The sequence below is a fragment of the Neophocaena asiaeorientalis genome, unplaced genomic scaffold, assembly GCF_003031525.2.
Source record: "Neophocaena asiaeorientalis asiaeorientalis breed wild unplaced genomic scaffold, Neophocaena_asiaeorientalis_V1.1 scaffold43, whole genome shotgun sequence".
In the NCBI taxonomy this organism is placed as follows: domain Eukaryota; kingdom Metazoa; phylum Chordata; class Mammalia; order Artiodactyla; family Phocoenidae; genus Neophocaena; species Neophocaena asiaeorientalis.
In genome coordinates this window covers 16,174,790-16,189,020 of record NW_020173674.1, presented here as the reverse complement: position 1 = coordinate 16,189,020, position 14,231 = coordinate 16,174,790, and the positions used below count along the sequence as shown (strand labels likewise).

The 14,231-nt window shown below is 37.9% G+C and overlaps 1 protein-coding gene across 3 annotated transcripts in view; it reads left to right on the top strand.

Annotated features, from left to right (window-relative positions):
* TTC17 (tetratricopeptide repeat domain 17) overlaps positions 1 to 14,231 on the top strand; it is a 146,664-nt gene that overhangs the window by 108,957 nt on the left and 23,476 nt on the right. For all 3 annotated transcript variants that reach the window (XM_024749051.1, XM_024749052.1, XM_024749050.1), the window contains 2 exons: positions 217 to 376; positions 1,296 to 1,379. In XM_024749051.1, the coding sequence (XP_024604819.1) occupies positions 217 to 376; positions 1,296 to 1,379 (244 nt within the window). The remainder of the gene's footprint in view (positions 1 to 216; positions 377 to 1,295; positions 1,380 to 14,231) is intronic.

Below are 14,231 nucleotides of genomic sequence, written 5' to 3'. Positions count from 1 at the left end.
ACATTCAACAGATGGTCATTACCAGGCACTGGAGTCCTTGTACCTGTAAAATGAGAGCTCAGACTAAATAACTTCTGAAGTCTCTTCCATTGTGAGATTCTGTGGTTCCAGACACTTCTAATAATATGTTGAAGTTATGGTCAGCTGATTATTAATACTCTTTCTCCCCACCCACTCAATTTTTCCATGGCTAAGGTGGTCCTCTCCATTTTTCAGCATCACAGAACACATAGACTTTGCCACTCCAATACAGCAGCCAGCGATGGAACCTGTTTGCAATGGCAATCTCCCCACGAGCATGCACACCCTGGACCACTTGCAGGGGGTTTCCAACCGAGCCAGCCTACATTACACGGGCGAGAGCCAGTTAACAGAGGTGAGTGCTTGGCTTTATTCAGCCTCTCTGTAGTTTTTAGCCCCACAGTCATGATGCAACTGCTAGCAGAAAGCACAAGCAGCCAGGCCATATTTTTTTGCCTATTTTCAGATGGCTGTCATCTAGGTGGCTTAGGCCAAGCCTAATTTCTTTCAGGCCCTGTGACTGAGCTTATGCTTCTTTTTATGACCAGGAAATTTTAATTCTGATTTATTCCTTGAGGTGGGGAGCATTCCGCTTGCCATCAGACAGAGGCTCTTCGTGAGAAATATTTGGGGCAGTTAATCCTCCTATTGACAGTCTTAAGAAGGAAGGGAAAGAGGACAGACCCAGCATATACGTAGAAGAATGATTGGAAAACATGCCACAGTAGAGGCATGTTAAATAAGTAGAGGATTTGTTAAATAAGTTTTGGTATAGATGTGAGATAGTATACAATAAGAGCCATTAAGAAAGATGTAGTAGAAATATTTGTATTGGCATGAAGAAACTTTTAGAATATATTATGTGAAAATGTAGGTAATAGTTTACAATGTGATCCCATGGTATACAGTCTGTGAGAGAAATAATATATGTGTACATAGAAAAATATCTGAAAGATACATAAGCGATATCAACAGTGGTTGTGTCTGGGTGACAGGATTACAAGTGCTTTTTATTTTATTTACTCTATATTCTGTAGTACTATAATGAATGTGTTTTACATGTCCGTAATTTTTGTTAAGTGAGAGAAGGCTGAGGGGATGGTAAAATGGCCTTCAGTGTATCTTCCACAAAATGCTTTACCAACAGGACCACAGCAGGTACCCCAGAGAAGCAGTCTGCACCTGTGGTACAGTGCCCAACTCAGCGTCAGCAGTGTCACCAGACCTCACCTCATTTTCATTCCTCTAATCTACCATCTTTTTCCCTGTACCAGGTATTGCAAAATCTTGGCAAAGACCAATATCCACAACAGTCACTTGAACAAATTGGCACCCGAATTGCCAAAGTTTTGGAAAAGGTAAGTCACTCTGTAGGAAAGCTCTAAACTATTGCCCACTTTCTGACTTTTCCCGATTGTTTGCCACTATGTGGCTCTGACCTGTTCTGTTAGTTACTTAATACTTGGTACCGAAGGGATGACGTGAAATGTTTCAATCACTTTTCCATTACTTTTTCCATCAATTGGTTAGTATTCTTTTTTGCTGCTTTGTTGACCTTCTGTGCTTAAACTTTACATGGTCAGTTTTCTCTTTTTTAGTCCAGCGTGGATATATTCAGGTGATGCACTGTGAACTATGGAATCTAGGTATGGGAAATAAGTCAGGTGTTCCTTTTTCGGTGATAAAGAATATTTGGTATTTTGGATGGTGGGTGGGAATCACATCTTGAAATATCTTTTTTTCTTTGAAATCATGAAAAATATTTGCAAAACTATATTTTCATACAGAAAATACAATTGAGAGTCTCTAAGACTGTTCACCTGCCTCTGTGTGATATGTGTGAAGAGGAAGTTTTTAAATTTTAATTCAATTATTTTATGGTTAAGAATCTCTCCGCTTTCTTATTATAATGATATTGACGAGGTAACATAAAACAGTGGTTAAAAGGGTCGACTCCACTTCTAGTAGGTAGGGATAGGATAATCGCATCAGTTTAAAAGAGAGGAAGTGGAAGGCGCTCAGCAATCACTATTCCATGGGAATTCTGAAATTCATCTGGCCACGTGTCACCGGTTCCCCCAATTCCAGGGTAGGATATATTCCTTTTTAATTAATTAATTAATTTATTTATTGCTGCCCTGGGTCTTCGTTGCTGTGAGAGGTTTTCTCTAGTTGCAGCAAGCGGGGGCTACTCTTCATTGCGGTGCGCGGGCTTCTCACTGCGGTGGCTTCTCTTGTTGCAGAGCACGGGCTCTAGGCACGCAGGCTTCAGTAGTTGTGACTCGCGGGCTCTAGAGCGCAGGCTCAGTAGTTATGGCACACGGGCTTAGTTGCTGCGCGGCATGTGGGATCTTCCCAGACCAGGGCTCTAACCTGTGTCCCCTGCATTGGCAGGCAGATTCTTAACCACTGCGCCACCAGAGAAGCCCAAGGATATATTCCTTGAACAGGGCCTGTTTTGGTTCCTTGGGGTTGGTTTCCTAATCTGTTTCTCAGCTTTCAGCTCTTCTCTCTGAGCTGTCTTTCCTTTTCCTTAGGAGTGTCCTGTATTTGTAACTGAATAGCTTACTCAGCTTGCTGCCTGTCTCTATCCTTGGCACAACTTCTTAGAAAAGCTTTGTGGACTTTCAAATTATAAGCCGTCCCATCAGACAAAAACCACACCCACAGATCTCTTCAAGAAGGCCCCTGTCTCCTTTGAACATGAGTCCAGGGCAATACCTTTAAGATTCTTAGACACCTTTGGTCTAACGGAGAGTCTCTGAGGCTTAAATCTAGACTCAGATCTTTCTGAGGTGATAGTAACAAAGTGTCTTACTGCCGTGCTTTTGATTTGATCTTAATCCTGAGGCCATAGTTTTACTGGTAGCACCTGGATTTGACTTTTTGTCAAAATCTTGTGCTGACTAGAGAAGCTGACAATTGAGAAAGTTTCATTTTCTAACCCTGCAAGTCCCAGGTTGGAAGCATTTTCTCTAAATTCTGCTTGAAAACTGCATAGTTCCTTGTTTAGGTCTCCTCTCTCTTTCAATACCTAAAAAAATTATAGGTGATTTTTTAAAAACCATTTGTCACTTTTAGCGCTCTTCCTAGAGGTCTTCCTGGCCAGACCCACAGCTTTGTTAGGTATTTTCCTATATTCCAAGATACAGCCTCACTATTTGTTTTGCCAATAGATTATAATGCCGCTTCTCCAGGGTCCAGTAGCAGTATCCCCAGTGCTCTTCCAACCTTCATTAATGGTCTCGTTGCTGCTCCTTCGTCAAGTGTCCTCAACCCGTTCCCCAGACTTATGTCACATGCTTTAAGTTTCTGTTGCGGCCACACTCCATTCCTGATGCCAAATACTATTTCCAGTTATCTTTTTGCCTAATAAATCATGCCAGGATTTACTGGCTTAAAACAAAACTATTATTTGCTCAAGATTCTACAACCTGAGCTGGACCGTCTTCTGATCTGACTTGGAATCATTCATGCAACTATAGACATGTGGAGACCTAAGTGGGGCTGGCCGCCAAAGAAGGCTGGAGCAATTGGAATAGCTGGGACACAGTTGGATATCGTCTCTCTCCAAGTATTCTCTCTAGCAGAGAAGCTGGACCTTTTTACCTGGTGGCTCAGGGCTCCAAGAGGGTGAAAGCAGAAGCTTAGAGTCCATGCACAGAGGTGGAACAGCACCACTTTCACCCCTTCTATCTGTCAAAGCAAAGTCCCAGGACAGGGGAAGTATCCTCCGCCTGCTGGCAGTGCAAAGACCACGGCCTATCTTTTATCTACCGCGGTGCCTTTAAAAGGAGCAACAATAAAACTGACAGCTTCTCAGTGGAAATGATGGAAACTAGAAGCCAATGTAATGATATCTTTAAAGTACTAAAGAAGAAAACTGCAAGCCTAAAATTCTATACAGCAAAAATACTGTTCAGAAATTAAGGTGAAGTAAAGATGTTTTTAAACCAATAAAATTCAGAGACTTAGGGCTTCCCTGGTGGCGCAGTGGTTGAGAGTCCGCCTGCCGATGCAGGGGACACGGGTTTGTGCCCCGGTCCGGGAAGGTCCCACATGCCGCGGAGCGGCTGGGCCCATGAGCCATGGCCGCTGAGCCTGCACGTCCGGAGCCTGTACTCCGCGACGGGAGAGGCCCCAATAGTGAGAGGCCCGTGTACCACAAAAAAAAAAAAAAAAAATTCAGAGACTTAGGCATCAGTAGGCCTGCACTGAAATAAAAATTAAAGGGAGTTCTTCAGAAAAACAATCCCAGCTAGAAATATGGACATGCCAGAGGGAAAGAAGAACACTGGAAAGAAAATATAAATGAAGAGTAATTGTACAAAATGATAACTGTACTGCCCTGAGGAGCTTCACCTTTATATATAACTAAAATTCATGGTAACAGTAACATAAACGATGGGAGGGAAATAAATGGAGTTTAAAAGTTCTAAGGTTTAATTGGTATCAGCCAAGTAGTAAAAGAAATAATTTGCATTGGACTGTAATAAGTAAGAATGTATGTTTTAAGCTCTAGGCTAACTACTAAAAATGGTTTTACAATATAATTCAGTGGAAAGAAAATGGAGTAACGTGAAACATTTGATTAATCCAAAGAAAATCGAGAAAGGTAGAGTCACATAAAAATAGAACACAAATAGTAAAATAGTAAATAAAGTATATCAGTAGTTAACTACAAAAAAGATTTATAATTTAAGCATTTTGTATAGAATGGATTTTTTAAAAATCCAACTATATGCTGCTTATAAGAGAAATTCTTCAAATATTAGGATACAGAAGGGTTGAAAGTACAAAGATGGAAAATAATATACCATGCAAACAATAAAAAAGGCAGATATGGCTACACTCTTTTTAAAAAAAAAACTTTGAAGCAAGAAATATTATGAGAGTTAGAAGGGCTAAAATGAAAAAGATTGATGATACAGATGTTCAAGATGATATGGAGAAACCAGAACTCTGATACATTGCTGGTGAGAGTATAAAATGGTACAGTCATTTTGGAAGACAGTCTGGTAGTCTATTAAAAAGTTAAGCATATATGACCCAGTAATTTTACTGCTAGGTATTTATCAAAGAGACATGAAAACTATGTCCACAAAATACTTGTTAAAAAATGTTCACAGCAGATTTATTCGTAACATCCAAAAATCTGGAAACAGTAAGATGCCCATCAGTAGAAGAAGGGATAAACAGTGTTATATTTATACACTGGATACTATTCTGCAAGAAGGACCCTATATCCATATTGATGAATCTCAAAAATATTATTGCTAATAAAAGTCGTTGGACACAAAAAAAGTGTATAGTGCATGATCTCAACTATATGAAATTCTAGAACAGGCAAAACTAACCTATGGTGTTAGAAATCAGAACAGTGATTGCTTTGTGGGGGGAAGCGGTTGACTGGGAAGCAACTTGAAAGGACTTTCTGGAGTGTTGGGAGTTTTCTGTGTCTTTAAGCAATAGTCAAAACGGAATGTTATACCTAAGGTCTGAGCGTTTCTCTATTTAAATTATACCTTGATTTTTTTTAAATGAAGTTTAGATAACGGTTTTAGACCACAAGAAACTGAAAGATATATGTTATCAACAGACTTGCATTAAAAATGACTAAAGGGATTTTTTCAGGCAGAAGGAAAACTATTCCAGGTAGAAACTCAGAAATACAAGAAAGAGTGAAGAGCAACAGAAAGAGAAAATATTAGAGTATATGTAAATGAGTATGACAGTACAAAATAATAAGTAGTGTCTTCTGAGGTTACAGGTCATGACAACAGCAACACAAAAGGCAGAAAGGAATTGCACTGATCACTGTAGATGGTCTCAGGTCCAATTAGACATTTCACACTCATGTAATTGGCCTCACTTAGAGTGGGCTTCACCCAGAAGGATAAGGGGCTAGGACACCACAGCAGCATCAGTCATATACCTCCAGAATGAGCACTCACTTAGGCCAGGGACCATTTTCTGCCCACCCTTCTTTCCTGCCAAGTGCCTGTTCACATGCTCGGGAACAAATCAAATGATTAAGTGTGGGAACTACCCTGGCTTAGATGCTCCAAGTTCCATATGAGAACCAGTATCTTTTGTAATAGCCACATGGGCATAGAGTGCTAGAAAGGGACACGGCTAGCTACAAGAACCATGGCACTTAGAGGCTCCAAGCTTCCTACCTGGTGTTTATAGTTTTTTCCCAGTCTTATCAGTCCAGATACAGTTTACCATCCAAGGCCATTTTTACTGTAAGTTGTCTTGCCTAGTGACAGCTAACATTCCCCCTTTATTAGGTCTTCAGGGAAATAGGGCTAGAAGGTAATCCAACATCAGTTTCCATTGTAGGCTCACAGACTGACCTCCATGACCTTGAGTTATTAACTTTAGTACAGTAGTTCTCAGACTTTAGGGTACACCACAATCACCTGGAGGACTTGTTAAAACAGATTGCTAGGCTTCTATGACAGGACTTACAGATTTAGTAGGTCTAGGGCCGGGCTTGAGAATTTGCATTTCTAGTAAGTTCACAGCTGATACTGAGTGATGCTTCTGATCTGAGGACCACACTTAGAAAATGGCAGTGATAACAAAGCAGAAGCACCCCTTTCCCATTTACCTTTCAGAAAAGAACAAGGATCTCCATATCCTCTCTGCTCCAACTTTTAAAATACTCAGTCGTTATCCTTTATTATTTCTTGAAGAGCCCATCTGTAGTTGTCTCTTTAGGGAGTTTTTAGTTTGCATTACCATAATTATCAGTAAGTGTCAGCAGATGACATTGGTCAGGCTCCATTTTAGGGTTAAATCATTATGCACTATCAGAACCCTCAGTAAGCTGCCCAGGTTGCAGCTGAGGTTACTCTCCACACGTGGTAGCCTCTGCAGAGGTCTCACCTCTGGCCCCAGATGGACACCATGCTGCCACCATTGACCCCGCAGCCGGTTTGTATGCCAGGTTGCCATGTTGTCCTGTGTGACCTTGTGGGCTAGTGCAGAAATAGTTCTCCCATTTTTGTCTCCCCAGGTCTTCAGGTGGTGGCTTGTGGGCACTACTTTGTGCTGGTTAGACCTACAGCCAACCCAACTTGGGTCAGAACCAAGCTGCTCCGCCTCCTTTTCTGATCCAGACCTAGTTACAAACATGGAGTCTTAAGCTCATGTGCTTGTCTCCTCCCTGCCCCCTGTCAGGCATCAGTGCCTACTTTGGCTCAAATGCATCAACTACACCAAGGCAATATCATTCTTGCCAGTCAGCCCATTTGTAACTAGGTTTCTGGTCAGCTCTATTTCATGGACAGTGGGGCATTTTCTCTCGGCATAAGTTTGTCTCCAGCTTTCATCCATTCCTACAAGGGGAAGCTTTATCCCCTGTCACACAGTGTCGAGCTTCTGCCATCAGACTGTGGGAAAGTTGGCCCCCACTGAGGCTTCAGTCTAATCAGCATCTTCCTCTCCATTCCCTTTGTGTCCTGGTGCCTTGGCCATATTGAACCAAGGATATGAAAGTCTGTTTCATTGCTACTGCTGCTCTGCAGTGCCCACTGTTTGTGGTTTTAAGACCAGCTCGATAGATATTTCATACTTGCACACCTCAGTAGGGCACCTTTCTTGCCTTCACTGAGGAGGATATAGAACAGGACATACAGCAGGCCAGCAGGGAAGCTTTTCATGTATTTCTCCAGGAGTCCCCATAGCTCTCTGGCAGCAGTCTTGGGGACTGTTCTCTGCTCCAACCACCCAGTTGATAGCTCAGGGATAAGGGCTCAAGACCACATGGATGAGTGTGGGAACCACCCTGGCCTGGAAGTCTCAAGTTCCATGTAAGAACCAGTGCCTCTTTACCAGTCCTATGGACCTAGAGCCCAGGAGTTCCAACAAGGGACAAGAAACATCACACTGGGGAAAGCTCAGAGCTGTGGCTTCCTACCAGATCATCACAGTCCACTAGCAGTTTACAGTCAGATCATCTTTACCATAAACAATGTTGCCTAGTAATGTGGGTGACATTCTACCTTTATTATGTTTCCAGGGCAACTTAGCTGAAAAGTTAACATGAGATTAATTTCCCAGGAATACACATAGACAAAGTGTTAGGCTTTAACATTTCAGGAAAGTAATAAAATTAAAGTAATAATTTATATTTTTTGTCTGTAATAATTCAAAGATGCATGTTATACTTTTAGGCTAACCACTAAAAGAACAGTTAAAGTATAATTAAGGGAAAATGGAATAATAAAAAACATTTGATTAATTCATAAAGGAGGCAAGGAAGACAAAGGATTATAAAACAGGTGGGTGAAATAGAATACAAATGGTAAGATGATAGTGATAAACCCAATATATCAGTAATCACAATAAATATAAAAGGACTAGGTACCCCAATTAGAGTGCTAACATTATCAGACTAGGTTAAAATCTTGAACCCAATTATGTGCTGTTTAAAGTAGCACATCTTAATATAAGATACAAAACAGTCGAAATTAAACTGATGGAAAAAAGATATATCATACAAACATTAATCAAAAGAACCTGGTGTAACTATACTAATAACAGACAATGTGGAATTTAAGGCAAGAAGCATTACTACAGATAAAGACAATTCATAATGATAAAGTGGTCAGTCCACCAGGATATTGAAAGTTGTAAATCTATATGGAACCAATGCCATAGTTTCACATTATATAGACAAGCATTAAACATTGACATGTAAAAGGAGAAATAGATGAATCCACAACCAAAATAGACTTTAACATACCTCTTAATAGGTGATAGAACTAAGCAGACAAAAAATTAAGATATAGAAGATCTTACTAATAAACTTGACATAACTGATATTTATATAATGCCACATTCAACTGTGAGGATATTCTTATTTTTAAAATGCATATGGAACATTTACTGTATTGATCATAAGCTGAATCATAAATTAAACCTCAATTAAATATTAAACCACTGAAGCAATTTAGAGTTTACTTTCTGACGATGGTGGAATTAACCTAGAAAAAAAATAAGAAAAAAAAGGATAGAAAATTCCCAATGATTTTGATGAGATTATACTACACCTCTGAATGACTCAGTGTTCAGTGAAGAAAGCAAAATTAGAAAATATTTTGAAATGAATGACAGGAAAGATTTGGCATATCAAAACTTATGGGATGCAACTAAAGCAATGCTTGAGGGAAGTTTATAGCCCTAAATGGGTATGTTAGTTTAAAAAAAAATGACTGAAACGTAGTGATCTGTGCTTCTACCTCAAAAAGCTAAAAAAAAGAACAAAATTACACTGAGATATTTCCTGCCCATATCATTGGCAAAAATTTAGAAGTTTGAAAGGATAGGATACCCTTGGTGAGACCATGGGAAAACTGGCAGTGTCATACACTGCTGGTAGAAATGCAAAATGGAATAATCTCTATGGAGAGAGAATTGACAATATCTAGCAAAATTATACATTCATTTACCCATCCAGCCAGCAATCCTGCTTTTAGGAATCTTTCCTGTAAATACAATGGCAAAAAAAATTACCTGACAAAAATACCTGTGAATAAGGCTGTTGATTATAGCCTGATTTGTAATAGTAAACTAAAACAATCCAAACGCCCAGTAGTAGGGGGTTGATTGAATAAAAAGTCCCATGTGGCTGCTCATTGTGTGTGAACATCCACACAATGGAGACTTCTGAAGCTGTCAAAATGAATGAGGACCATCTCTATAAACTTATATGGAGTAATCTCCAGGATATAGCAAATAAAAAAAAGAACAGTAGAAAAATATTATGTCTTAGGTTACTCTTTATCTCTTTAAAATAGCAACTTGTGGGGAGGGGAATTATATGTAGAGAGAAACAGATATTTTAAAATGAAAGACTAAATTTGAAAAAAAAAATGTAAATGGTGTCCCATGGAAGGAAGACAGAAATAGGATAGAAAAGGCACAGAATGAAGCTAGATTTCCTTGAATCTACATTGGTTTTTTTTGTTGTTGTTGTTTGACTTTGGAACCAAATAAATATTTTGCATAATTACAAAGAATTTTTAAATAAGAGAATTCCTAATTAAAAGTAAAATTAAATGAGCCTAACTTTGCACTCCATTGGTAGTATAACCACATCAAGAGGAAGAATTCCAAGTGACTTTAAAACACAGTTATTTGGCTGTACATCCCTAATGGAATTTACCCTAAGAACAAAAGAAAACCTTATACTGTTTTCAGTAATACTATTGTATTAATAATATTGATGTTATTCTTTTGAGATTGTAGGTGTATGTATTGCAAAATAAATGAGTAATTTTGTTGGTGATGTTGAAAACTGGAATTTTGAGTATGGGTGAAAGGACATAGAGATGTGAGAATGATGATAAGTAAACATCTCTAGTCTTGAATTGGAAGTATTAGTAAGAATTCTTGAACTATTTTATTGATATATTTACACATCTCCTAGCTTTATTTTACTGAAAAGACTAGAATCTATGACTAGCCCACTATTAGTAGGTACCCTTAGTACCCAGATTGTGATCTTTAGATACTGTTTTCCACTTTAAAACAAAGTCTGTAATAAAAGACAAAGAAGGGCATTATATAATGATAAAAGGATCAACACAAGAAGAGGATATAGCATTAATAAACATATATGCACCTAATACAGGAGCACTTAAATATATAAAGCAAATATTAAAAGACCTAAAGGTTGACAGTAATACAATAATAGTAGGGGACTTTAATACCCCAGTTACATCAGTGGACAAATCATCCAGACAGAAAATCAATAAGGAAACAGTGGTCTTAAATGACATGTTAGACCACTTGGCCTTAATAGATGTCTACAGGACGTTCCATCCAAAAACAGCAGAATACACGTTCTTTTCAGATAGATCACATGCTAGGCCGCAAAACAACTCCCAATAAATTTAAGAGGACAGAAATTACATCAGGCATCTTTTCCGACCACAACAGTATGAAACTAGAGATCAGTTACAAAAGAAAAATGGGAAGAACACAAACACGTGGAGACTAAACAACATGATGCTTAAAAACCAATGCGTCAATGAAAAAGTCAAAGACAAAATCAGAAAATACCTTGAGACTAATGAAAACAAAAAACTTTCCAAAATCTATAGGGCACAGCAAAAACAGTTCTAAGAGGGAAGTTGGTAGCAATTCAGGCATACCTTAAGTAACAAGAAAAATCTCAAATAACCTAACCTACCCCCTAAAGGAATTAGAAAAAGAAAAATAAAGCTTAAACTTAGAAGAAGTTAGGAAATAGTAAAGATATGAAAGGAAGTAAAATAGAGACCAAACAAGACAAAACAAAACAGTAGAAAAGATCAGTGAAACCAAGAGCTGGTTTTTTGAAAAGATAAACAGAATTGATAAGACTTTAGTCAGGCTCATTAAGAATGAAAGAGAGAGGACCCAAATAAAATAAGAAATGAAAGAGGAAAGGGACCTCTCTGGTGGTCCAGTGGCTAAGACTCCACACTCTCAGTGTAGGGGGCCTGGATGCGATCCCTGGTCGGGGAACTAGATCCCATATGCCGTGACTAAGAGTTTGCATGCTGCAACTAAAGATTCTGCATGCTGTAAATAAAGATCCCACATGCCACAACTAAAGACCTGGCACAGCCAAATAAATAAATAAATATTTTTTAAAGAAATGAAAGAGGAGAAATTGAAACATATCACAGAAATACAGTCATAAGAGAATACTATGAACAGTTATATGCCAACAAATTGGACAAACTATAAGAAATGGATAAATTTCCAGAAACATACAATCTTCTAAGACTGAATCTGGAAGAAATAGATAATCTGAACAGACCAGATACTTTTATTAAAATTAAATCAATAATCAAAAAACGCCCAACAAACAGAAGTCCAGGACTGGATGGCTTCACAGGGGAATTCTACCAAACATATAAAGAAAAGTTAATACTTACCCCTCTCAAACTATGAGAAAAACTTGAAGAGAAGGCAGTATTCCCAAATTCATTCTGTGGGACCATCATTATCCTGATACCCAAATCAGACAAAGATACTACAAAGAAAAAGAAAATTACAGGCTAATATCTGTGATGAATACAAATGCAAAGAACCTCAATGAAATATTAGCAAGTCCAGAAACTATCTGTGATCAAGTGAGATTTATTCCAGAGATGTAAGAATCGTTCAGTATCTGCAAATCAATCAATGTGATACACCACATTAACAAAACAAAGGATAAAAATCACACAATCATCTCAATAGATGCAGAAAATGCATTTAACAAAATTCAGCACCCATTCATGATAAATATTCTCAACAAAGTTGGTATAGAGGGAACAGATCTCAACATAATAAAGGCCATTTATGACAAACCCAGCTAACATCATACTCAGTGGTGAAAAACTGAAAGCTTTTCATTTAAAATTGGAATAAGACAAGGATGTCCACTCTCACCATTTCTATTTAACGTAGTATTAGGAGACCTGGCCATAGCAATCAGACAAGAGACAGAAAAGGCATCCAAATTGGAAAGGATGAAGTAAAATGGTCACTATCTGCAGATGACATGATACTACATATAGAAAACCCTGAAGTCTCCACCAAAAAACTATTAGAACTAACGAATGAATTCAGTAAAGTTGCAGGATACAAGATTAATATACAGAAATCTGTTGCTTTTCTATACACTAGTAACTATCAGAAAGAGGAAGCAAGGAAACAGTTGCATCAAAAATAATAAAATAATAATTTTAACCAAGGAAATGAAAGACCTATACTCTGAAAACTATAAGATGCTGATGAACAAAATTGAAGATGATACAAATAAATGGAAAGATATCCCATGTTCATGGTTTGGAAGAATTAATATTGTTAAAATGTCTATACTACTTAAAGCAATCTAGAGATTTAGTGTAACCCTTATCAAAATATCCATGACATTTTTCACAGACCTAGAACAAATAGTTCTAAATTTTGTATGGAACCACAAAAGACCCCAAATTGCCAAAGGAATCTTGAGAAAAAAGAGCAAAGCTGGAGGTATCATGTTCCCTGACTTCAGACTACACTACAAAGCTATAGTCATCAAAACAGTATGGTACTGGCACAAAAACAGACACATAGATCAATGGAATAGAATAGAGAGCCTGGAAATAAACCCACACACATATTGTCAATTTATGACAAAGGAGGCAGATATATACAATGGGGAAAAGACAGTCTCTTCAGTAAGTGGTGTTGGGAAAACTGGACAGCTACATGAAAAGAATGAAATTAGAACATATTATCACATCATATATAAAAATAACTCAATTGATTAAAGATCTAAGTGGAAAATTGGAAACCATAAAACTCCTAGAAGAAAACACAGGCAGTATAGTCTATGACATAATTCTTAGCAATATATTTTTGGATCTGTCTTCTCAGGCAAGGAAAACAAAAGCAAAACTAAACAAATGAGGCCTAAATATACTTTAAAACTTTTGCACAACAAAGGAAACCATCAACAAAACAAAAAGGCAACCTACTGAATGGGAAAATGTATTTGCAAATGATATGTCTGATAAGGGGTTAATATCCAAAATTTATAAAAAGCTCATTCAACTCAATATTAGAAAAACAAATAACCTTATTTAAAAATGGGCAGAAGATCTGAATAGGCATTTTTCCAAAGAAGACATACAAATGGCCAACAGGCATATGTAAAGATGCTCAACATCATTAATCATCAGGGAAATACAAATCAGAACCACAATGAGCTATCACCTCACACCAGGCTATCTACAAAAAGTTAACAAATAAGTGTTGGCAAGGATGTGGAGAAAGGGGAAACCCTAGTTCACTGTTGGTGGGAATGTAAATTGGCACAGCTGTCATGGAAAACATTATAGAGGTTCCTCAAAAAATTAGAAATAGAACTACCATATGATCCAGCAATTCTACTCCTGGGTATATATCCAAAGAAAATGGAAACACTAATTCAAGATGTGGAAGCAACCTAAGTGTCTATCAACAGATGAATGGTTAAAGAAGACACACAAACACACACACACACACACACACACACACACACACACACGATGGAATATTACTCGGTCATAAAAAAGAATGAAATTTTGCCATTTGCAACAACATGGATGGACTTGGAGGGTATTATACTTAGTGTCATAAATCAGAGAAAGACAAATACTGCATGTTTTCACTTATATGTGGAATCTAAAAAAATA